The 26,158-nt window shown below is 53.6% G+C and overlaps 1 protein-coding gene across 6 annotated transcripts in view; it reads right to left on the bottom strand.

The window, feature by feature from the left end:
- The window catches only part of ST3GAL2 (ST3 beta-galactoside alpha-2,3-sialyltransferase 2), a 121,950-nt gene that overhangs the window by 11,893 nt on the left and 83,899 nt on the right, over positions 1-26,158 (bottom strand). For all 6 annotated transcript variants that reach the window (XM_084644537.1, XM_084644538.1, XM_084644533.1 and 3 more), the window contains exons 2-6: positions 24,787-26,071; positions 15,210-15,403; positions 2,487-2,666; positions 1,080-1,125; positions 327-446 (exon numbers count right to left, since the gene is read on the bottom strand). In XM_084644537.1, the coding sequence (XP_084500663.1) occupies positions 327-446; positions 1,080-1,125; positions 2,487-2,666; positions 15,210-15,403; positions 24,787-25,116 (870 nt within the window). In that variant the 5' untranslated portion in view covers positions 25,117-26,071. The remainder of the gene's footprint in view (positions 1-326; positions 447-1,079; positions 1,126-2,486; positions 2,667-15,209; positions 15,404-24,786; positions 26,072-26,158) is intronic.

A 26,158-nucleotide genomic window follows, 5' to 3' on the forward strand; every position in this document is an offset into this window, starting at 1 on the left:
AAGTCTGACGCGGAACTTGGATTGGCTTTTTCAGGCCATTTCAGCACGAGATGGATAGACAGAAGCAGCAAACTGCCGTCTAGGAGACAGTCACCATTTGCAACCATGGGCAGACTTTGGCAACGCTGTGCTGCCGTGCAGGGACGCTAGGCATGGTACCAGCTGCATGAAGATGGCTAGGACTGAGTGTTACTGGCCAGTGCCCTGCTGGACAATTTGTCTCTTGCCAGCATAGTGAGGTGGCGAGGGCAGGGGAGGGCATGTCACATGGAACCCCAGATTTCTGGCCCTGTCCCGGTGGCCTCACCAACCATTCCTGAACCCACCTCATCGCAAACATGAAGCGCGAAGAATAGCACTAGCATCCCCGTGGACGGGTATCGCCCGTGGTGCTCGGTCCACCTGTCGTGAATGTATTTGAAGAAGGCTGGGTTGTAGATCTGCACCTGCAAGAAAGCCAAGGTCCAGAGGTCAGGCTATGTAAATGCTCCCTAAAACCAAACACAGGGAGGGGAGAAGCACATGGACAAGTAGCTCAGGAGTGTAGTCGGGTCTAGAACCTCCCTCCTCTGATGGTCAGAAACGTTCTTCCGATTTGGGCACTGCAAAGTCAGTCCCACATTGCTTGGTTCTGCAGGAATCTGGCATGCTCTCCCTGTACTGACCAGCTTCAGGCCACCCCTCTCACGGGGACACAACTGAATGCAAGATCAGCTTTGGGAGCAGCAGAACATGGTGCAACCTTTGGAAGAAGGCGACCCCCGAACCACAAGAAGCGAAGAGTCTGAGATGTTCACGCTACCCCTCATTGTGAAGATACAGCAACATCCTCTGGCTTCTAGCTACCCCAGAGCCTATGCAGCGTTGTCTGCACCAGGGATGAAGCTGTTGGACAAAGACTGGCCTGGAATGGTTGCCCATGTTCTCAGTGCTGAAGAGCCAAGGCAGAGTTAAGGGGAACGCCCCAGAGGGGACCAGGAGTGGGGGTTTCTCTAGCCAGAAGGATGCTGAGCAGGGTGTTCTGCAGTCTCCCTGCAGTCAGGGCTGGGCTAGGAAAGGGAGCCTGGAGCCAGCCTTACCTTCTCCTTGTCCACGCGAAGGAAGGGCTTCACAGGCGCATATGTGCTGGAATAGGAGAGAGGCAGATTATCGCCGAAGCCACACAGCACTCCACAAGGCTTTATCGTTAGAGGGTACACACAAGGCACGGCACAATTAATGGGAGAAGTCAGTCACTTGCGGCCCAATTCAGGAGGGTACTGCAGCACATGCCTGGTCCCACTGACATCAGGTGCAATGCTCAGGTGCTTAAGGTTACGCACATGCCTAAGTACTACCCTGAATCAGGGCCTTTGAAACAGGGATCCAAGCCTGCCAAGGTCCCCTTCTGCCCTGTGGTGAGGGGGAACTGCCAATGCACTCCTCCTTCCTCCTGGGGGGAGACAGACAGACCCCCCACTTTACAGATGGGGGAACAGAGGTCCAGATAGATTATGCATTTCCCCCACCATTTCCTTTTGTTTTCCCTGCATTTACCTTCCAGTCACCTTGGCAATGGCTTCTCATTCTAGTATTATGGGATAGTGTTAGAAGGAGGTGCCCTTCCGAATACTTAGGTACCTCAGGCAGTACCACACCTTTCCCCTGGAGGGCAGCAGTGAGGGGGCCCTCCCTGCATTAGGAATGGTTCCAATTCACTCTGTGGGTAAAGCAGCGAGGGCGAGTTACCAGCCTGTGAGGGCATCTGCAGAGGGTGGCAGGCAGGGATTACTGCAACACTCGCAGGGGCATGCTCTGCTTAGCATTAAACAAGCTTGACGGGGAGAGACGAGGTGGAAGGAGAGCTCCTCAGAGTCTCCCCAGGGCACCGTTCGCACAGTAGGCGTTAAAGGGTTCTGGTTCGGGATCGCACATTCCCAGTGGCCTGGTGCCCCAAATTAAGTAGGCAGATGCTGTAACTCTCCACCCAGTCTGTGGCTCCCAGTCAAACCACCGGCTCTCGCCCACCCCACCCTCCTGCCTTCCAAGGGAGTTCAGTGCTGGCGAACACTACCAGCCCCGCAGATCGAAGTCCCCCGTTCCGAGCACCGAGCAGGCCCAGCTCACGCAGAGCCTGGCCAGCCTCCCCAGCACTGTATCCTACTAGCTAGTCTCCTCCCCCACCTAGAGGGGCTGCCACCTGGGGCGTGCCCTGGGCACTTCTAAATACCACAGAGAGCTGAACGAGAGGCTCATTTAGGGCCTGATCCTTTGCCCAAGGAACCAATGGGAACATTCACACTACTGGCTTTCAGTGGTGCAGAATCGGACTCTTAGCAGAAGCATCACAAGACAGTGGCTTCTGTTCATTACCAGCCCTGTACTGGGACCCAGCAGCCCAATGGGGACAGGCTCTGTGACCCCCACGTGGTGCCAGAGGGGCTGGCACACAGCATCACAGAGCTCGCTGGCCAAAGGCGTGTTTCTTCCCACAATTGGCTACTCACAATCTGATCTGCCCAGTCGACAGGGCACTCGTTATCCACAGCAGGTCCAGGGCTTTGAAGGGCACCAGCACGAAGCTGACGTTGGCAGGCAGGTTCTTGGCACTCTCTGGGTACATGAAGTGATGGGTGGTCCTGCCCCCGACATCTGCTTCAAACCCCACTGTGGGGGCCTGGTTCATTCTGCAGAGAGAGCAACCGCATCGTGACCTTTAGGTCATTTCCACAGAGCAATTGGATTGGTTAGACACACAGGGCAGCAATTAGAAACTGCAATCCTGCTTCAGCTAGGTACACTGGGTATGTGCTTAGTAATCAACGCAAGGAACCCTTTCTATTCCCTCCCCCACTGGTCAGTCTCCAGCCTTGGTGCCGCATTAATCGAGGGCTTATTATTTTCAGCTGTCTCCTCTTTTCTTTAAAGACAAAACAATTTTTTTGTAAAGCAATCCCAGCTACAATCCTGCAGGGTTCAGAACAGCACGATCCCGAGCCAGCATACCTACACCTGCGCCTCTCAGGCACACAGCCAGGGCCCGAGCTGGAGCCAGGCTAAACCCCCACAGCAGCCTTTGAACATCACCCGGAGTTTCGGGAGCTGAGCAGCCAGCCCTTAGCTGTAACACGACGTCACGGTGAGCAGTGTCAGTGCAACAGAGAGAAGCAGGACTGCGGTCCAGCAAACGTGCACTCAACGCCAAACTGTAATGCTGCTTTTAAAGCCACGGTTTTCCACTTTGGGGCAGGGACTATCTCACGGTCGGTGTTTGTACAGCACCTGGCCCAGTGAGGCCTCAGCCTCAACAAGTTATAGGAACAGAGACACTGCCAGACTGGACCAGGCCAGGGATCCATCCCAGCTGAGAGCAGCCTGGGCTAGATGCTTCAGCGGAATGAGCAAGAGACCCTGCAGTAGCAACTATGGGAGAACTCAGCTTTGGGGAACGCACTTCCCAACTCCCAATATTCCTCAGTGCAGACCAGCTCCATGGGCCAGAGTGAGTAACCTTGGGAATTTAACCCCCTTCCCCACAAAAATTGGCCGAGTTCTAAATAACGAGGGCAGGGCAGGACAGTCATACAGAGCGATCTGAATTTCTTGGCAAGATGGCACCAGTCAAACAAAATGTGGTAAATATGTACACCCAAATGCAAAGTCATACACCTAGGACCAGGACTGCAAGGAAGCCAGATAGGAGACTGTGCCCTAGACAGCAGTGACTGAAAAAGATTTAGGGGCGACATGAGCTCTCGTGTGATGCTGTGGCCAAGAAGGCTCGCATGATCCTTCTTGTACAAGCAGGGAAGTGCAGAGCAAAGAGGTGATTTTACCTCTGAACATGGCATTGATAGGACCGATACTGGAATCGTGCATCCAGTTCTGGTGTCCACATTTTAAAAAGGATGTTGAAAAATTGCAGAGGATGCAGAAAAAGAGCCACAAAATTGATCTGAGAGCTGGAGAAGACACCTTAGAGCGAGAGAGTTAAAGAGCTCTGTCTGTTTAGCTCGTCAAAAGGCCAATTGCAAGGTGACTAGATTAGCATGCAGGTACCTTCACAGGGAGAACATCCCTGACACTAACAAAAAGAAAAGGAGTACTTGTGGCACCTTAGAGACTAACAAATTTATTTGAGCATAAGCTGGTACTAACAGGGTCTTTAACCGAGAGGAGAAAGACTGAACGAGAACCACTGGCTGGAAGCTGAAGCCAGACAGAAATTGGGCACAAATTCATAGGGTATGTCTACACTACGAAATTAGGTCGAATTTATAGAAGTCGGTTTTTTAGAAATCGGTTTTATATATTCGAGTGTGTGTGTCCCCACAGAAAATGCTCTAAGTGCATTAAGTGCATTAACTCGGCGGAGCGCTTCCACAGTACCGAGGCAAGCGTCGACTTCCGGAGCGTTGCACTGTGGGTAGCTATCCCACAGTTCCTGCAGTCTCCGCTGCCCATTGGAATTCTGGGTTGAGATCCTAATGCCTGATGGGGCTAAAACATTGTCGCGGGTGGTTCTGGGTACATATCGTCAGGCCCCCGTTCCCTCCCTCCCCCCGTGAAAGCAAGGGCAGACAATCATTTCGCGCCTTTTTTCCTGAGTTACCTGTGCAGACGCCATACCACGGCAAGCATGGAGCCCGCTCAGGTAACCGTCACCCTATGTCTCCTGGGTGCTGGCAGACGCGGTACGGCATTGCTACACAGTAGCAGCAACCCCTTGCCTTGTGGCAGCAGATGGTACAGTACGACTGGTAGCCATCATCGTCATGTCTGAGGTGCTCCTGGTCGCCTCTGTGAGGTCGATCAGGAGCGCCTGGGCAGACATGGGCGCAGGGACTAAATTTGGAGTGACTTGAGCAGGTCATTCTCTTTAGTCCTGCAGTCAGTCCTATTGAACCGTCTTATGGTGAGCGGGCAGGCGATACGGACTGCTAGCAGTCGTACTGTGCCATCTTCTGCCGAGCAGCCATGAGATGTGGATGGCATGCAGTCCTTCTGCACCGTCTGCTGCCAGCCAAAGATGTAAAAGATAGATGGAGTGGATCAAAACAAGAAATAGACCAGATTTGTTTTGTACTCATTTGCTTCCCCCCCTCCCCAGTCTAGGGGACTCATTCTTCTAGATCACACTGCAGTCACTTACAGAGAAGGTGCAGCGAGGTAAATCTAGCCATGTATCAATCAGAGGCCAGGCTAACCTTCTTGTTCCAATAAGGACAATAACTTAGGTGCACCATTTCTTATTGGAACCCTCCGTGAAGTCCTGCCTGAAATACTCCTTGATGTAAAGCCACCCCCTTTGTTGATTTTAGCTCCCTGAAGCCAACCCTGTAAGCGCCCCTCCCAGCGTCAGAGCAATGGCAAACAATCGGGCATCTGAGAGTGCTGTCCAGAGCACTCACAATGGAGCACTCTGATGGGGCTAAAACATTGTCGCGGGTGGTTCTGGGTACGTGTCATCAGGCCCCCGTTCCCTCCCTCCCTCCGTGAAAGCAAGGGCAGACAATCATTTCGCGCCTTTTTTCATGAGTTACCTGTGCAGACGCCATACCACGGCAAGCATGGAGCCAGCTCAGGTAACCGTCACCCTATGTCTCCTGGGTGCTGGCAGACGCGGTACGGCTTTGCTGCACAGTAGCAGCAACCCATTGCCTTCTGGCAGCAGATGGTGCAATACGACTGGTAGTCGTCCTCGTCGTGTCCGAGGTGCTCCTGGCCACGTCGGCTGGGAGCGCCTGGGCAGACATGGGCACAGGGACTAAATTTGGAGTGACTTGACCAGGTCATTCTCTTTAGTCCTGCAGTCCTATTGAACCGTCTTATGGTGAGCGGGCAGGCGATACGGACTGCTAGCAGTCATACTGTACCATCTTCTGCCAGGCAAGCAAGAGATGAGGATTGCTAGCAGTCGTATTGTACCATCTTATGCCAGGCAGGCAAGAGATGAAGATGGCTAGCAGTCGTACTGTACCATCTTCTGCCGAGCAGCCATGAGATGTGGATGGCATGCAGTCCTTCTGCACCGTCTGCTGCCAGCCAAAGATGTAAAAGATAGATGGAGTGGGTCAGAACAAGAAATAGACCAGATTTGTTTTGTACTCATTTGCCTCCTCCCCTGTCTAGATCACACTGCACTCACTCACAGAGAAGGTGCAGCGAGGTAAATCTAGCCATGTATCAATCAGAGGCCAGGCTAACCTCCTTGTTCCAATAACAACGATAACTTAGGTGCACCATTTCTTATTGGAACCCTCCGTGCAGTCCTGCCTGAAATACTCCTTGATGTACAGGCACACCCTTTGTTGATTTTAGCTCCCTGAAGCCAACCCTGTAAGCCGTGTCGTCAGTCGCCCCTCCCTCCGTCAGAGCAACGGCAGACAATCGTTCCGCGCCTTTTTTCTGTGCGGACGCCATACCAAGGCAAGCATGGAGGCCGCTGAGCTCATTTTGGCAATTAGGAGCACATTAACCACCACACGCATTATCCAGCAGTATATGCAGCACCAGAACATGGCAACGCGATACCGGGCGAGGAGGCGACGTCAGCGCGGTCCCGTGAGTGATCAGGACATGGACACAGATTTCTCTGAAAGCATGGGCCCTGACAATGCATGCATCATGGTGCTAATGGGGCAGGTTCATGCTGTGGAACGCCGATTCTGGGCTCGGGAAACAAGCACAGACTGGTGGGACCGCATAGTGTTGCAGGTCTGGGACGATTCCCAGTGGCTGTGAAACTTTCGCATGCGTAAGGGCACTTTCATGGAACTTTGTGACTTGCTTTCCCCTGCCCTGAAGCGCATGAATACCAAGATGAGAGCAGCCCTCACAGTTGAGAAGCGAGTGGCGATAGCCCTGTGGAAGCTTGCAACGCCAGACAGCTACCGGTCAGTTGGGAATCAATTTGGAGTGGGCAAATCTACTGTGGGAGCTGCTGTGATGCAAGTAGCTCACGCAATCAAAGGTCTGCTGATATCAAGGGTAGTGACCCTGGGAAATATGCAGGTCATAGTGGATGGCTTTGCTGCAATGGGATTCCCTAACTGTTGCGGGGTTATAGACGGAACCCATATCCCTATCTTGGCACCGGAGCACCAAGCCGCCGAGTACATAAACCGCAAGGGGTACTTTTTGATAGTGCTGCAAGCTCTGGTGGATCACAAGGGACGTTTCACCAACATCAACGTGGGATGGCCGGGAAAGGTGCATGATGCTCGCATCTTCAGGAACTCTGGTCTGTTTCAAAAGCTGCAGGAAGGGACTTTCTTCCCAGACCAGAAAATAACTGTTGGGGATGTTGAAATGCCTATATGTATCCTTGGGGACCCAGCCTACCCCTTAATGCCATGGCTCATGAAGCCGTACACAGGCAGCCTGGACAGTAGTCAGGAGCTGTTCAACTACAGGCTGAGCAAGTGCAGAATGGTGGTAGAATGTGCATTTGGACGTTTAAAGGCGCGCTGGCGCAGTTTACTGACTCGCTTAGACCTCAGCGAAACCAATATTCCCACTGTTATTACTGCTTGCTGTGTGCTCCACAATATCTGTGAGAGTAAGGGGGAGACGTTTATGGCGGGGTGGGAGGCTGAGGCAAATCGCCTAGCTGCTGGTTACGCGCAGCCAGACACCAGGGTGGTTAGAAGAGCACAGGAGGGCGCGGTATGCATCAGAGAAGCTTTGAAAACCAGCTTCATGACTGGCCAGGCTACGGTGTGAAAGTTCTGTTTGTTTCTCCTTGATGAAACCCCCCGCCCCTTGGTTCACTCTACTTCCCTGTAAGCTAACCACCCTCCCCTCCTCCCTTTAATCATTGCTTGCAGAGGCAATAAAGTCATTGCTGCTTCACAGTCATGCATTCGTTATTCATTCATCACACAAATAGGGAGATGACTACCAAGGTATCCCAGGAGGGGTGGTGGAGGAGGGAAGGAAAATGCCACACAGCACTTTAAGCACAGCACTTTAAAAGTTTACAACTTTAAAATTTATTGAATGACAGCCTTCTTTTTTTTGGGCAATCCTCTGTGGTGGAGTGGCTGGTTGGCTGGAGGCCCCCCCACCGCGTTCTTGGGCGTCTGGGTGTGGAGGCTATGGAACTTGGGGAGGAGGGCGGTTGGTTACAGAGGGGCAGCAGTGGCAGTCTGTGCTCCAGCTGCCTTTGCTGCAGCTCAACCATACACTGGAGCATACTGGTTTGGTCCTGCAGCAGCCTCAGCATTGAATCCTGCCTCCTCTCATCACGCTGCCACCACATTTGAGCTTCAGCCCTGTCTTCAGCCCGCCACTTACTCTATTCAGCCCACCACTTACTCTCTTCAGCCCGCCACCTCTCCTCCCGGTCATTTTGTGCTTTCCTGCACTCTGACATTATTTGCCTCCACGCATTCGTCTGTGCTCTGTCAGTGTGGGAGGACAGCATGAGCTCGGAGAACATTTCATCGCGAGTGCGTTTTTTTTTCTTTCTAAGCTTCACTAGCCTCTGGGAAGGAGAAGATCCTGTGATCATTGAAACACATGCAGCTGGTGGAGAGAAAAAAAAAGGGACAGCGGTGTTTAAAAAGACACATTTTATAAAACAGTCGCTACACTCTTTCAGGGTAAACCTTGCTGTTAACATTACATACATAGCACATGTGCTTTCGTTACAAGGTCGCATTTTGCCTCCTCCCACCGCGTGACTACCCCCTCAACCTTCCCCCCTCCCTGTGGCTAACAGCGGGGAACATTTCTGTTTAGCCACAGGCAAACAGCCCAGCAGGAATGGGCTCCTCCGAGTGTCCCCTGAAGAAAAGCACTCTATTTCAACCAGGTGACCATGAATTATATCTCACTCTCCTGAGGATAACACAGAGAGATAAAGAACGGATTTTGGTTGAATGCCAGCAAACATACACTGCAATGCTTTGTTCTACAGTGATTCCCGAGTACGTGTTACTGGCCTGGAGTGGTAAAGTGTCCTACCATGAAGGACGAAATAAGGCTGCCCTCCCCAGAAACCTTTTGCAAAGGCTTTAGGACTACATCTAGGAGAACCGCAAATGCCAGGGCAAAGTAATCCTTTCACATGCTTGCTTTTAAACCATGTATAGCATTTTAAAAGGTACACTCACCAGAGGTCCCTTCTCCGCCTGCTGGGTCCAGGAGGCAGCCTTGGGTGGGTTCGGGGGGTACTGGCTCCAGGTCTAGGGTGAGAAACAGTTCCTGGCTGTCGGGAAAACCGGTTTCTCCACTTGCTTGCTGTGAGCTATCTACAACCTCCTCCTCCTCCTCATCTTCTTCGTCCCCAAAACCTACTTCCGTATTGCCTCCATCTCCATTGAAGGAGTCAAACAACACGGCTGGGGTAGTGGTGGCTGAACCCCCTAAAATGGCATGCAGCTCATCATAGAAGCAGCATGTTTTAGGCTCTGACCCAGAGCGGCTGTTCGCCTCTCTGGTTTTCTGGTAGGCTTGCCTCAGCTCCTTCAGTTTCACGCGGCACTGCTTCGGGTCCCTGTTATGGCCTCTGTCCTTCATGCCCTGGGAGATTTTCACAAAGGTTTTGGCATTTCGAAAACTGGAACGGAGTTCTGATAGCACGGATTCCTCTCCCCAAACAGCGATCAGATCCCGTACCTCCCGTTCGGTCCATGCTGGAGCTCTTTTGCGATTCTGGGACTCCATCATGGTCACCTGTGCTGATGAGCTCTGCATGGTCACCTGCAGCTTGCCACGCTGGCCAAACAGGAAATGAGATTCAAAAGTTCGCGGTTCTTTTCCTGTCTACCTGGCCAGTGCATCTGAGTTGAGAGTGCTGTCCAGAGCGGTCAGAATGGAGCACTCTGGGATAGCTCCCGGAGGCCAATACCATCGAATTGTGTCCACAGTACCCCAAATTCGAGCTGGCAATGTCGATTTAAGCGCTAATCCACTTGTCAGGGGTGGAGTAAGGAAATCGATTTTAAGAGCCCTTTAAGTCGAAATAAAGGGCTTCATTGTGTGGACGGGTGCAGGTTTAAATCGATTTAACGCTGCTAAATTCGACCTAAAGTCCTAGTGTAGACCAGGGCATAGAATCATAGAATATCAGGGTTGGAAGGGACCTCAGGAGGTCATCTAGTCCAACCCCCTGCTGAAAGCAGGACCAATCCCCAATTTTTGCCCCAGATGCCTAAATGGCTGCCTCAAGGATTAAACTCATAACCCTGGCTTTAGCAGGCCAATGCTCAAACCACTGAGCTATCCATTCCCGCATCAATTGTTCCCAGCCAGGGTGACTAGCTGAAAAGTGTGCATCCGATGAAGTGAGCTGTAGCTCACGAAAGCTTATGCTCAAATAAATTTGTTAGTCTCTAAAGTGCCCCAAGTCCTCCTTTTCTTTTTGTGAATACAGACTAACATGGCTGCTACTCTGAAACCTGACTAGCAGGGTGACACTGCCATGGGAAGTAGCGGGTTCTCTATCTCTTGATGCCTTCAGATCAAGGCTGGATGCCTTTCAGGAAGATCTCATCAAAGTCAAGTTATTGGGCTTCATACAAGGCTATCTGGGTGAAATGTAATGGCCTGTGATACACAAGTGATCAGGCTAGCTGATCTAATGGTCCCTTCTGGCTGTGAACGCTATTAATATAGGAACTCAATGGCTCTTGCCATCAGCAGAGTCATGATGTCACGTTTCTCTTGTGACTTTGCTCTTTTCCGCCATCCAGAGCTCCTTGCTGCACTGTACCAGGTCACCCGAAGTTCAAGCTGCATTTCACCACTACGCTGCAGCAATGAAGCAGGAATTGGACAAGGAGACAGTTTCTGGAGAAGCCCAGGCTGCACGTGGAACGTGACTAACCCCATATATGTTCTGTTACACACACACACGCCTGACAATGCAGGCTTTAATGACATGACCACTTTCCATGCAGCACTCCTGGCTCATTTTGTGCAGGATGGGGCAGTGCTCAGATAATGAACAGCTATGGGCCGTTCTGACTGCCATCCACAGGCCAGTAACCACCGCCCCCCAAACAAACAGTGCCAGAGGCTGCTGGCATGATGACATAAGCTAGCATGGATCCCTGATCGAGCCATTGCAGGGACCGGTCTCTGCACCATGCACAGGCCAGCCTGGAAAACATTCTCCGTGAGCTTCCCTGAGGATTGGCAATTAGACAGGGCAGTAATAGACAATCTTGTCAGCGTCAGGAGCTGGTTTCTGGAGCAACGTCCTAATGGAAGGATCGATACAATTCCTCTGGGCCAGCGAGACTGCAGCGAAGGTGGAGATGGAACGATTCCTGCCTCCTGCAGCAGCTGCTGCATTCTGGTTCCAGCACTGTTCTCGGGTAGCTACATGGGGGTGGGGCCCTGCCAAATTCATCGTCCATTTTGGTCACTTTCACTGTTGTAGGATTTTAAAAATCATAAATGTCATGATTTCAGCTATTTAAACTCTAAAATGTCACGGTGTTGTAATTGTAAGATCCCTGACCCAAAAAGGAGTCGTGTGGGGGATCGCAAGGTTAGTGTTGGGTGGGGGTACTGCTACCCTTACTTCTGCACTGCTGCTGATGGGGGCGCTGCCTTCAGAGCTGGGCAGCCACAGAGCAGCAGCTGTTAGTCTGGCACCAATTCTGAAGGCAGCACACAACAGCTGCCGCTCTGCGGCCGGCCAGCTCTGAAGGCAGCAGATGTAAGGGGGGCAATACCGCCCCCCAAATAACCTTGCGACCCCCCTGCAACTCCCTTTTGGCTCAGGACCCCCAGTTTGAGAAACGCTGGTCTCCCCCGTGAAATCTATATTGTGTAGGACAAAAGCACACAAGACCAGATTTCCCAGGGGGAGAGCAGATTTCATGGTCCGCAATGCGTTTTTCATTCCTGTGAATTTGGTAGGACCCTACGTATGGGGCAGGAAGAACAGCTTGATTTTCAGATACCAAGCTCAGCTGGCAGGTAGAGTGAGTTTTGTTCTCTCTTAGGTGAGTGAACGGCATCAGAAAGTCAGAGGGAGAGTAAACAACAGCCAGGCATTTCTACAGCGCCTTCCATCCCAAAGGCTCCTCGGGGCTTCACGAACCTTTACAGGTGCAGTGCAGCACCACTGAGAGGCAGCTGCCACAGGACAGAGGACGTTGGGCTGGCAATCGACTGGCAGCATCCTGCATAACAGTCAGGTAGAGCAATGCACACAGTGAGGGCGGATTCTGGTCAGCGATGGCTGGGTAAGCCTCTGCATTGATGAAGATAGATGGGACCAGTTATCCAGGCAGACTGCCAGCCCTGTCTTGCAGCTGAGATTTTGGGGAGAAGCACATTCCTGATCACAGCCCTACTTCAGAAGCTAGGAATGTTTCCCCAGGATTCTCCCAGAAAATTACACTGCACAGTCTCAGCGCTTAGCACCCGACACTCACTGCAGAGGAGCCTGGAGGCACAGGGTAGCCTCCCATGGCATCCAAGGAGCCCTGATTGGTCTCAGAGCCCTCACCTGGGTTTGGATACTTTTGGAGCCATAATTTCCCATGGCTGCGAAGCTCCAGTGTTTTTGATAACCCTGGGTCAGCATTAACTTAGACAGGGACCTCTCCATGCAGCTGAACCTTCCCAGCCCCACGCAGAGTCAGGGTGACATCCTCTCCTGCCCCTCCACTTCCCTTGCAGAGCAGCAACTCCTCATGGGAAGCTTGTCCCCACAGGCCTCCCTCCTGCATATAGGACAACCTGGCCCAAATATACCCTCCCTGATCCTGGGCAGTCCCAGGGCACACAGAGTCCAGCCTCTGCACAAACACAACCCCACGTGTGCCAGCAGCCCCAGGGCCCGGATTTATTGACTCCTGTGTCAGAAGGCGAGCTCCAGCCGGCAGAGGACAAAGCCAGCAGGAGTGATCACGGCGGTGAGACAGCAAAGGCAACTGGGCCACATCCAGATAGAATCACAGACTAGAATCACAGACTTTAAGGTCAGGAGGGACCATTAGGATCATCTAGTCTGACCTTCTGCACAACGCAGGCCACAGAATCTCACCCAAAACAAACCCCTGACCTATGTCTGAGCTATTGAAGTCCTCAAATTGTGGGCTTTCCTCCTGCTGGCTGCTAAGGGAAGAGGGAGGAGGAGAGTCTATACGCCGTGGTGCGGAGCCAGGCCTGGCCAGGGAAGGGGTTGGAGAAAGAGCGCGGGGAAGGGAGGTGTCTGAGAATGGCGGGGGAACGGCCAGGTGTTCTAACTGCTGCTCAGGGTCATCCAGTGACCAGCTGAAGGGAGACTGATGAAAACGGACAGCGAGTGGCTGATCCACCTGGACCATTCCACCAAGGCTCTTGGTAAGAGGCCTTCGGGCTTCCCGAGAGGGGAAACAAGCATGCGGAGCGGGGTACGCAGCAGTGGGGTTTTCAAAAGGGTCCAACTGACTTAGGAACACCAGCTCCACCAGGACTTGTGCTCCCCAGGTGATTCAGGAGCCTCTGAACCCATCTTCCAGAGATTTAAAGAGCTCTTGGGCCTATGGGGGCAATTGCACCCGGCCGTTCTTATTTTTGGGGCCACGTCTTTCGGGCACAGAGCATGGATCAGAGAGCAGAGCTGTCTCAGGATGTAGCTGGACTGGGAAGCGAAGGCCGGATGGAAGGAAGGTCCTCTCAGCAAGGTTAAACACCATGGAGGCCAAAACACCCAACCAGTGTCTACCCCGCAGCCTCCACAACTGCTGCCACGCACAGCAAGTGAGGGATCCCTGGTCCCCCCAGTGCAGAGATGGGCATCACGGCGGGGCATCAAGAAGGAAGGAGGTGCAAGTCCCCACCACGAAGGCGGATGAGCCAGTGCTAGATCGGCCAGCGGCTATAGATTTGAGGGCCAGTTCGGCACATCGTGGTCATGTAGTCTGACCTCCTGCACCACCCTGGCCAGGGGATCTCTGCCAGCGATTTCTGCACCCAGCTCAGCGTGTGCTTCAACCAGAGCATGTCGTGGGGTCTCTAACCCTGGATGCTTTTCTACTGGTGATCCTGAACATTGCAAGTAGCCGACTCTTTCCGCCCTGAGCCTGCACTGTGCCACCAAAGCATGCTGAGAAACCTGCCTTTCCACCGCACCCCATTGCGGAAGGCCATGGGGAAGTTGGGTACAGAGATTTTATAGTTCTGCTGTTTCAATGATAGGTGTGCAGAAAGGTCTTTAAAAGAATGGAGAAAGATTGTTCCTCCCCACCACCACCATTTACTAAAAAGGGCCTGAGTACTTGGCTTGAGCCTCCCAGTCAGGCTGAGGGTGAGTATAGGGAGCTGGGAACTTGTGAGCAGGGAGCAGCTGCCTTCCCTTGTAGCTGCTGGGCTAGGGACTCATTCCCATTGTAGCTCTGGCCGCACACCTGGCCTCCGAAGGTACGTCTACACTGTATTGTAAACCCAGGGCTGGGGGACCTGGGCTTGTGGACTTGGTGTTTCCCAGACCATGCCTGAGGTTCACACGGCATGGTGAACCTGGGCTGACAGCTGCTGGACACAGGTCTCACAGTCATGCTAAGACCTCCTGCTCGGCCCTGCAGCTTGAGCTGCAGCCACACTATGAAACAGGGCTTGGACCTGAATCACAGCAGGACTCGGGCTCTGACTCACCTCCTAGCATGCTCCTAATGCCTGGGTGCCAAGTGATTTGGGTCAGCCAGCAGACTGATGTGTCTGTGGACGGAAGAGGCTGTGGGGCTCAAACCTGAGTCGCAGCCCGGGCTCAGTGTGCAGCACAGACATACCCAGAGGGGCTGCGACCTGACACAGCCGGCGCTAAACACTGCAGCAGCAGGTCAGATGCAGCCGCCCCTCTGCACACCCCTGCTTTCTCGGCAGGTCCCAGCCTGGCTGCCACTCGGCGTGCATGCGTTCTGCTGTTTGCCACAGAGACAGCCGCCCCCCAGCGACACATGACAGCCCCAATACATGCAGCTCTTCCCCTGCCCAGCGGCCATGTCCAGAGACTTGAGCTGATGAAAGGAGCCTGGAGGCAGCGGGTTCACCCTGCACAGAGCCAGGCCCGAGTGAGAAGGGGGCTCAACTGCCTGGAGGAGGAAAAGGTGCTCTGAAATGCAGGGAAGAGCAGCACGTGTGGGCAGAGCGCTCCCACCTAGTTTGCTCAGACATTATCTGAAGCAAAAGCCGGCCCAACGCTGAGACCGTGGCCTCCGCCCCCAGCTCACCGCCCCATGGGAGCCAGCCACAGCCCCTCCCCGGCAGCACTGGCCACCCACCTCATGACGAAGTCATGCCTGTCGATCTCTCGCCCGTAGCCAGAGCCGCGCAGGTTGCCCGAGTTGCCCACCACAGCACAGCGCCAGCACTTCCTGGGGTCACGGAAACCATAGGGGTTCTCGCCCGGCACGATCTGGAAGAGCTTGTCCAGGACTTCATTAGTGTTGTGGGACTTGAACTGGGGCTGCAGCATCTGCGGAGACACACAACGGCCAGTGAGACGTCAGGCCGGGCGAGGTTTCTATAGCACCCATCTCCTTGGCACCCAGCCCCAGCAGCCCACCTGGGCTAGACAGTCCTGCTGCCAGGCACTGCTCAGACTGCGCCCATCGACATCCGACTGGCAGCCGCTCCCGGGGTACTGGGTAAAGGAGATGGTGCCAGCCTCAGCAGCAAGCTCCGATGGGCATGGGAGCAGCATGAACAGCGGTCCCGGGACAGGACTAGAGACCCCAGTGGTGGTGGGGGGAAATGGGAGGAGAAAGGAAGGGGGTGAGTGCTCTGGTTGGGCTCCAGGGTGGGGCCAGAAATGAGGAGTTCAGGGTGTGGGAGGGAGCTCTGGGCTCTGGGGGGTGGAGGGTGAGGGCTCTCGGCTGGGGATGAGAGGTTTGGGGTGCAGGAGGGTGCTCCAGGCTGGGATCGAGGGGTTTGGAGGGTGGGAGGGGGCAGGGCTGGGGCAGGGGGTTGGGGCCGGGGGGAGGCTCTGGGCAGTGCTTACCTCAAGTGACTCCCGAAAGCAGAGGCTCCTACGGAGAGGCTCGGCCAGGTGGCTCTGCATGCTGTCCCATCCCCAGGCATCACCCCTGCAGCTCCCATTGGCTGTGGTTCCCAGCCAATGGAAGCTGCGAGGGCGGCGCTTGGGGTGCGGGCAGCGTGCAGAGCACAGCCCCCTGGCTGCACCTATGTGTAGGAGCTGGAGGGGGCCATGCCGCTGCTTCCAGGAGCCGAGTGGAATGGCCCCCAACCCTGATCCCTGGCTGGAGCGCCAGAGCAGGGCAAGCCCCATTCCCTGCTCCCCAGCAGGAGCTTGAGGGCCAGATTAAATTGGCTGGCAGGCCGGATCTGGCCCGTAGTTTGCCCACCCCTGTGTTAAAGGAAGAGAAACATATGTTCAGTCGGGGCCCAAGACTTCTGCACTGCCCCTCAACCCCTGTGCCTTTAAAGACAAAGTTAAAAGTGCAAGACCTTGGGACGGCATTGATCCCATCAGAGGCTCAGCAATCTGAAATACAGCTTCAGCATTAGGCTTTGCTGCAGCACCCAGAGGGCCCAAGGGGATTACTCACCCTGCCTGGGTTCAACCCCCCGGCTGGATAACAAGCCAAAGCAGTTGGCACACAGCTACCGCACATCAGCCACTGCTACTCCTGTTCAGAGTCTCTCTTGCAATTGGGTGGTTGGGGAAGCCAGCATGAGCTGTGCCTAGCTGAGATGATGCCCCATGTGCAGCTTGGATTTCTTAAATACTTTGAACGGACTGTAAGACTTTGCATTTAAGCCAAATCCTTTTGAGACAAAAGCGTTTTGGAGAGGAGAACCAGCAACATCAGGTTTCAAATTATTTGCATTTTTAACTATGCTGTTTCCTTCCCTGTGTCATCTACACTATTTTGGCTTAGTAACATGGGAAGGCAGGGTGGGGTTTTATCTGGTTTTCCTTCTGAAGATGGAGCTTACGACCAGGATGGTATTATGGGGTTGTCTGTGACGGCAGGGCTGGACTTGACCACCCAAGAGGACCCTTCCAGACCGTGTTCTTATGTTTGAAAGCTCTTTATTCGGCACCATTAAACAGGAATACAGAATTGCCAGGCTGGATCACACCCAAAGCCCATCTAATCAATGTTCCTCCTCCAGCAACTGCAGGGACCCCAGGATAGGCATAATCTGCCTACACATGAGGTCTCCTCCTGGTCCCTAAGCCCATCTTTTTACAGTTTTCTCCCGGCTTGGACAGCAGAACTGAGCTAATGAAGTCACCCTCTTTTCCAGTGCACTGCCCAGCCAGACTCTGTCACACTCGCGTGGCAGCAGGCTGGTTTGCCAGCACTGCAGGGGAAAGTTCTAATGAAACCCATCGCCAGCCAGATGGAAGTGTGTCGAAAAGGACGGTTCACATAGTGCCAGCGGCAGGCCTGGTGCTTCGGAGACAAGTGAGACAACGAGGGACCCAATTCTCACTCACACTGTTCTTAACTCCGCTCACTTCCTTATCCTTGAGTTACACCCACACACAAGTGGACCCGGGCTCACCCTGCTTAAAAACACAATCACGCTAGAGGGCAGGAGGCTCTAACGGACTGGGCATCAGGCTCGGTCTCTGCAGATCTGGGGTCAGCTCCCTGGCTCTGCCACAGATTCCCTGGCCAAGTCTCTTATTTCTCCCTGTGCCGCTGGTTTCCATCTATAAAACAGGGGTGTTAAGGAGGAACTCAGTGTTTGTGGGGCTCAGGTACTGTAGGGATGGGAATCCTCACAGGTCCCAGCTGGCGATTTCGGTCCACGTTGCCCTGAAAGCATCTCATATGAAGCACCTGCCTTGTTCTGCCCAGCAGTCAAATGCAGCAGGCTACAGAAAGGGAGGCGGAAGGGCTGCCTGGTGCTGATAACCAGAGTGCCGGCTCCGAGACACCGCGCTGGCCCTGATACACCCCCAGGGCAGCCGTGAAACACGCTGTTGTGCCCGCCGATGGTTCCAAGCTGAACCTCTCCCGTCCCTGCAGAGGGATGCTCTCCTGAGCTCCCACCCATCAGCCTGGCCCAAGAGCATCACTGGCTTTTATACCAGTCACTGAACACCCCCCGGATGGTAAGAGTTTGCAGGACCAGCTAGGTCATACTGGAGCCAGCGACTGCAGTGGAGCAGCTCCCAGTTCCTGTCCCCCCCATCCCAGCGTGGAGACTGTCTAGGAGTAACACTGCATGAGGGCAATCATCAATAGTTAAACAGCCCAGTGCTCCTGCTCCCATGGCTAGACTCAGCTGTCTGAGGGAAATTAGGCCATTCCACTCCAGCAGCTGCTGTGTGGTCGGCAGCCATCACCTCCAACGACAGCCCCCAGTCGCGAGGGGTGCCCAGCCAGGCAGCCGCAGTGCTGTGGAAGCAGGCAGGGTCCAAGGCAGGTTCTGCAAGGGAGACACTGCATGCTGCTCTGATGCCCAGTTAGCAGCACTCCCCTGGATTGCTGAGAGTCAGGAACATGCCAGTAACGCTCCTGTGCTGGGCAAATAACCACTCCCGAGGCACTCTCCGCAGCACAGGAGACATGGGCGGGAGTGAAGATGGTTAGTGCTAACAGAAATTCCAAATGAACAATCCAACCGTGCCAGGGAAAGAGTGAGGAGCACTCTATTGCCCAGGGGATTAGGGCACTCACCTTGGATGTGGGCACCAAAGTGAGTAATTTAAACAGAGTGGAAACAACGAGGAGTCCTTGTGGCACCTTAGAGACTAACAAATTTTGGTGCCACAAGGACTCCTCACGGTTTTTGCTGATACAGATTAACACGGCTACCACTCTGAAATCTGTTAGACAGAGCGGGATAGCCTGAGAAAGCTCCATCCCAGAATAGCCCATAGCCCAGTGGCCAGGGCTCCCTGCTGCAGTGGGGAAGAGCCAACCTCAAAGCCCTTCTCCACATCAGGCAGTGGGGGGGGGGAGACACATGAACCCAGATCCTCCCCTACTCATGGGGCTAAAGCTCACAAGGGTGGGGCCCACCCTGGCCATTTTGGGAACCTGGCTTGCTGTTGGCAAAATGCCTGAAAGTTGAAACTAAATGTGGGGGTCAAAGGAAACATTTAGCCAAAGGAGACATTCTGGCTTCTCCCATTTGGTGGACGCGATTCAGGGAACTCGGCAGGAATTCACCAATACTTTGGGTCAGCCCCAAACTGCCTTTTTCAGCAAACAAACCGTTCAGCTGAAAAATATCACCCGGCCCTACCCGTTCACCAACCGCAAATCCAGGGCTAGCGTAGGGAGAGTGGTGGAGGTGGGGCCCTGTGGGGAGGCAGAGTTTGCCCCCTTCTCATTTAGGAGCCTAGGTTAGTTTATCCACTAAGCCACTGGAGCCGGGCTCTCGGGGCCTGGAGCCAGCATCGGGTTCAACTGCAAGAAGAGCCCCGGTAACGGAATGAGCCTCTTGTGGTGTACTGAGAGCCCACGCACAATCACTAGCAGGGACGGGCGGGAGCACCGGTGCTCTTGTGGACTCCCAGAAAGGACATGGGAGATCCCAAGGATGAGAGCAGACTAAGACTCTCCTTCTGCTAGCTCAGCCTGAGCCCCTCGGCTAGCAGCTGGGCAGCCTAGGCTGTGCCAAAGCAATAGCAGCCTTTCCATTACACAGCCCCAGCAATCTCCGCACAGAGCTGTGCGGCAAGAGGCAGCGAAGGCTGCGAGCCCATGGACAGACAGGGCTCATTGCCCAGAGCTACTGGGCAAAGAAGGGGCTACTGCCTCCATGCCACCTCTTGGCCACTAATCCTGGAACATCAACTAATGGCCCCGACAGGAGGGGCAGGACAGGTCCCCGCAGTACAGGCCAGTGTTGCACATGGAGCAAGGAGAAGAGCAACCCGAATGGAAGCTGGACAGCTGGCTGGAAACCCAGAACCAAGGCGTCTCTGTGTCATGGTCCCCAAAATGCCTGTGGCACATGGCACCCAGCAGCAGGGCGGCTGCTGGCAGCAGGGCAAGATCTAAAAAGCAATGCTTTCACGTTGGCATCGCCTTTCCCATGTGCACAGGCAGCAACACCAGCAGCAGAGATCTCCTCACTGCTCCCCATGCCCAGCAATCCCTGGCATCTTAATTGGGTTTCAGGACATCAGCCTCACACCTAGCCAGGTGCTCCCACAGCCCCTGTCATCTGCATGAGCACCAAGACCGTCTGCGCCAGGAACGTGCCAGGATTCTCTAGCCAGGGTAACAGGGAGATGGGATCTTTACTTGCTGCACGGTTAAAGCACATGAGATCGGATTCATAGACACTAAGGTCAGAAGGGACCACTATGATCATCTAGTCTGACCTCCTGCACAACGCAGGCCGCAGAATCTCACCCACCCACTCCTGCGAAAAACCTCTCACCTACGTCTGAGCTACTGAAGTCCTCAAATCGTGGTTTAAAGACTTCAAGCAGCAGAGAATCCTCCAGCAAGTGACCTGTGCCCCATGCTACAGAGGAAGGTGAAAAACCTCCAGGGCCTCTTCCAATCTGCCCTGGAGGAAAATTCCTTCCCGACCCCAAATGTGGCCATCAGCTAAACCCTGAGCATATGGGCAAGATTCACCAGCCAGATACTACAGAAAATTCTTTTTGCCTGTCTCCAGAGCAGAGGGGGTCAATCCCCGACAGCACACGCTAGGAACTGGGGTGGGGAGAGCGGGGGAAGCCTTCAGCCCATGCGAGTTGACGTTTCATAGATATTAAGGTCAGAAGGAAAGGAGTACTTGTGGCACCTTAGAGACTAACCAATTTATTAGAGCATAAGCTTTCGTGAGCTACAGCTCACTTCCTCAGATGCATATCGTGGAAACTGCAGCAGGCTTTATATATACACAGAGAATATGAAACAATACCTATTCCCACCCCACTGTCCTGCTGGTAATAGCTTATCTAAAGTGATCATCAGGTGGGCCATTTCCAGCACAAATCCAGGTTTTCTCACCCTCCACCCCCCCACACAAATTCACTCTCCTGCTGGTGATAGCCCATCCAAAGTGACAACTCTTTACACAATGTGCATGACAATCAAGTTGGGCTATTTCCTGCACAAATCCAGGTTCTCTCACATCCCCCCCACCCCCATACACACACAAACTCACTCTCCTGCTGGTAATAGCTCATCCAAACTGACCACTCTTCAAGTTAAAATCCAAATTAAACCAGAACATCTGGGGGGGAGGGGGGTAGGAAAAAACAAGAGGAAACAGGCTACCTTGCATAATGACTTAGCCACTCCAAGTCTCTATTTAAGCCTAAATTAATAGTATCCAATTTGCAAATGAATTCCAATTCAGCAGTTTCTCGCTGGAGTCTGGATTTGAAGTTTTTTTGTTTTAAGATAGCGACCTTCATGTCTGTGATCGCGTGACCAGAGAGATTGAAGTGTTCTCCGACTGGTTTATGAATGTTATAATTCTTGACATCTGATTTGTGTCCATTTATTCTTTTACGTAGAGACTGTCCAGTTTGACCAATGTACATGGCAGAGGGGCATTGCTGGCACATGATGGCATATATCACATTGGTGGATGTGCAGGTGAACGAGCCTCTGATAGTGTGGCTGATGTTATTAGGCCCTGTGATGGTGTCCCCTGAATAGATATGTGGGCACAATTGGCAACGGGCTTTGTTGCAAGGATAAGTTCCTGGGTTAGTGGTTCTGTTGTGTGGTATGTGGTTGTTGGTGAGTATTTGCTTCAGGTTGCGGGGCTGTCTGTAGGCAAGGACTGGCCTGTCTCCCAAGATTTGTGAGAGTGTTGGGTCATCCTTTAGGATAGGTTGTAGATCCTTAATAATGCGTTGGAGGGGTTTTAGTTGGGGGCTGAAGGTGACGGCTAGTGGCGTTCTGTTATTTTCTTTGTTAGGCCTGTCCTGTAGTAGGTAACTTCTGGGAACTCTTCTGGCTCTATCAATCTGTTTCTTTACTTCTGCAGGTGGGTATTGTAGTTGTAAGAAAGCTTGACAGAGATCTTGTAGGTGTTTGTCTCTGTTTGAGGGGTTGGAGCAAATGCGGTTGTATCGCAGAGCTTGGCTGTAGACCAGGCTGAGGTTGGTGGTGGGATGGAAATTGTTGAAATCATGGTGGAATTTCTCAAGGGCTTCTTTTCCATGGGTCCAGATGATGAAGATGTCATCAATATAGCGCAAGTAGAGTAGGGGCTTTCGGGGACGAGAGCTGAGGAAGCGTTGTTCTAAATCAGCCATAAAAATGTTGGCATACTGTGGGGCCATGCGGGTACCCATAGCAGTGCCGCTGATCTGAAGGTATACATTGTCCCCATTGTCATTCCACCATGATTTCAACAATTTCCATCCCACCACCAACCTCAGCCTGGTCCAGTCCACACAAGAGATCCACTTCCTGGACACTACAATGCTAATAAACAATGGTCACATAAACACCACCCTATACCGGAAACCTACTGACCGCTATTCCTACCTGCATGCCTCCAGCTTTCACCCTCACCACACCACACGATCCATCGTCTACAGCCAAGCTCTGCGATACAACCGCATTTGCTCCAACCCCTCAGACAGAGACAAACACCTACAAGATCTCTGTCAAGCTTTCTTACAACTACAATACCCACCTGCAGAAGTAAAGAAACAGATTGATAGAGCCAGAAGAGTTCCCAGAAGTTACCTACTACAGGACAGGCCTAACAAAGAAAATAACAGAACGCCACTAGCCGTCACCTTCAGCCCCCAACTAAAACCCCTCCAACGCATTATTAAGGATCTACAACCTATCCTAAAGGATGACCCAACACTCTCACAAATCTTGGGAGACAGGCCAGTCCTTGCCTACAGACAGCCCCGCAACCTGAAGCAAATACTCACCAACAACCACATACCACACAACAGAACCACTAACCCAGGAACTTATCCTTGCAACAAAGCCCGTTGCCAATTGTGCCCACATATCTATTCAGGGGACACCATCACAGGGCCTAACAACATCAGCCACACTATCAGAGGCTCGTTCACCTGCACATCCACCAATGTGATATATGCCATCATGTGCCAGCAATGCCCCTCTGCCATGTACATTGGTCAAACTGGACAGTCTCTACGTAAAAGAATAAATGGACACAAATCAGATGTCAAGAATTATAACATTCATAAACCAGTCGGAGAACACTTCAATCTCTCTGGTCACGCGATCACAGACATGAAGGTCGCTATCTTAAAACAAAAAAACTTCAAATCCAGACTCCAGCGAGAAACTGCTGAATTGGAATTCATTTGCAAATTGGATACTATTAATTTAGGCTTAAATAGAGACTTGGAGTGGCTAAGTCATTATGCAAGGTAGCCTGTTTCCTCTTGTTTTTTCCTACCCCCCTCCCCCCCCAGATGTTCTGGTTTAACTTGGATTTTAACTTGAAGAGTGGTCAGTTTGGATGAGCTATTACCAGCAGGAGAGTGAGTTTGTGTGTGTATGGGGGTGGGGGGGATGTGAGAGAACCTGGATTTGTGCAGGAAATAGCCCAACTTGATTGTCATGCACATTGTGTAAAGAGTTGTCACTTTGGATGGGCTATCACCAGCAGGAGAGTGAATTTGTGTGGGGGGGTGGAGGGTGAGAAAACCCGGATTTGTGCTGGAAATGGCCCACCTGATGATCACTTTAGATAAGCTATTACCAGCAGGACAGTGGGGTGGGAATAGGTATTGTTTCATATTCTCTGTATATATATAAAGCCTGCTGCAGTTTCCACGATATGCATCTGAGGAAGTGAGCTGTAGCTCACGAAAGCTTATGCTCTAATAAATTGGTTAGTCTCTAAGGTGCCACAAGTACTCCTTTTCTTTTTGCGAATACAGACTAACACGGCTGTTACTCTGAAAGGTCAGAAGGGACCATTATGATCATCTAGTCTGACCTCCTGCACAATGCAGGCCACCGAATCTCACCCACCCATCCTGCAATAAACCTCCCCTCCCCTCCATGGATACATTCATCTCCCTGCGAGGTGAGGTTCACCCCATTTTAAGCTGGGGAAAGAAAGGCCAGCAGAGTGACTCACCCAAGGCTAGGGAGCATGTCAATGACAGATCTGGGATGGGAGCCCAGGGGTCCCGATTCTCTGCTGCCACAAGCACTGGGGTGTGACTTTACACCTGTGCCGGCAGGGCAGAACGGCAGAGCTCTGCTCCCTGGTGGAAGTGATTTGATGAGAGGCAGGCAATGGAGGGTCAGCTCCAACTGCCGGCTGTGCTGTGTGCACTAACCACTAGACCACGCTGCTCCCCACAGGCTAGATGTGGGAGTGCCCCTACTTCCCCAAACTTCACTCTCTGTTCAGTGCACCCAGCCCCAGGGAAGGCAATGGGGCGGCACAGGGGTCAGAGGCAGCGCCCAGCCTGGGAGAGTATCATCAGGGGGGCATGAGCTAGGAGCACAGTTGGGCTCAGTACCAGCAGGGGCTCATCTCGTTGCCAGATGGCCAGGGCCCATTTGATCGGGAGGCCCCGAGAGCCAGTGGAGGCGGCGCCCCGGCAGGCCACTTGCACAGAGACACGTCACAGATTAGAACTAGGCTGCCAGCAGGTTCTGGGCCCCTAGAGGGGAGTGGGTCAGTCATTCGAGCAGGCCAGGGAACGCGGCCTGCCCAGCAGCGTGCGGCCTCCGGGTGGCTGAGACAAACTGCAGGGAAACAGGGGCTGAGCACTATTTCCAGAGCCCGAGCTGCAGAGCGGGTGGCAAGCAGGCCAGGGTGAGGGCGGCTCTGGAGTAGAGCACGGACCGGAGGTGGGGGGGAAGAAAAGAAGGGGACTCCCTCCCAGTGCAAGTGCTTGAGATCCACTGACCCAGGGCCTCCTGGCAGGGGCTCACTCACCATCCACCACCTCTGGACATCCAGCGGGAGCTCCATGTTCTCCTTGGTCCACACCGGGGAGATGCTGCTGTCATAGTGGCTGGTGAACCACTCCGAGGCCCCTGCGTCCCCCGTGCACCTGTGGCAGGTGCAGCCCTCCCCGAGGCGCCTGGTCTGGCTGAGGCGCTGCATGCCGGCGTAGCCGGGCACCAGTCTGACCCGGTGGAAGCTGCCTGGGCTGTCGGGGTCCAGGTAGGCCATGCTGGGGTGCGAGTACGTGAAGAGGAGAGACATGACGAATACCAGCAGGAAGGCGGTCGAGAGGAACCAGAACCGCAGGGAGCACTTCATGGTGGAGGGGGGAGAAGAAAGGACCACCCTGCCGGGGCAGGGGTGGGGTCACTGGGTCCGCTGCGTTGGCTGCTGACGTCCCAGCCGGCCTGTGCCACCCTCTCCGTGGCAGTGGCAGAAGGGCATAGGGCAGGCTAGGGGGCGCACAAAGCCAGGGGGAAATACACTGGAGATCAGCACAGGGATGCGTCCGGCTCCCTGGGGGCTCTTTAGTAACCGCAGGTGTAGTTACGGCTCTCTGGATGCTACAGAGCCCAGCTGGGCCCCAGATGCTCCGTTACAAGCCAAGGCGGGGATCCAGGGAGCTGCTGGAAGTCTGGCTGCCAGGCCCCGTGGCTCTTCGCAGAGTCCCCAAGCTCTGGATTAATAAGCAACAGGAGCCCTGGTCTCTCATGGGCAAACAGCTCCCCTCTGCCTTGAGCCCCAAAGGGGAGCCGTACTTCTCATCCCCTGCAATCTCTGCTGGCCCGGGGAGTGAAGGGAGCAAGTCTTGGTGCACGCAGACCCAGGATCTAGCCCCTTGTCTGCCGGTCACCTGCTGCAAGACTCTGACCAGGAGGGGGAAGAAAAATGCATCTCAGGGGAACTCTGTGTAAGGGGCTAGAGAGCCAGGTTCCCACTGCGCCTTGCCCACGCCTGGCTGGCTGCTGCTTTCCATCAGTGTCTCCTCGCAGCTGAGGGGGCCTCCCCGGCTCTAGTTGCCTGGGAGACAGCTGAGCTCTTGAGGAGCTCCACATCTGTAGCAGGCCCGGGAACAGCTGCAGCTCGGTGGGGGTCTCTCGATGGCTCCTGCTCAGCCCTTCCACAGGCTCTCAGGAACCCCCAGCTGGCATTCAGCTGCAGCCTCCCTCATGCTCTCCGGAAGCCAGTCTTCCCCGCTGTGCAGGCCTTTCAATAATCCCCTGGCAATCTTCCCCTGCTGCTCGGCTGGAGGAGCTGCTGCTGCGACAAAGCCCTGGAATTGCAAGGGGGCAGGGATGGGGGAGGAAAGAGAGATTAAAAAAAAAAAATCATTAACAGCAAATAAAACTAGCTCCACTGC

The sequence above is a fragment of the Lepidochelys olivacea genome, assembly GCF_965140295.1.
Source record: "Lepidochelys olivacea isolate rLepOli2 genome assembly, chromosome: 12".
NCBI lineage: Eukaryota > Metazoa > Chordata > Testudines > Cheloniidae > Lepidochelys > Lepidochelys olivacea.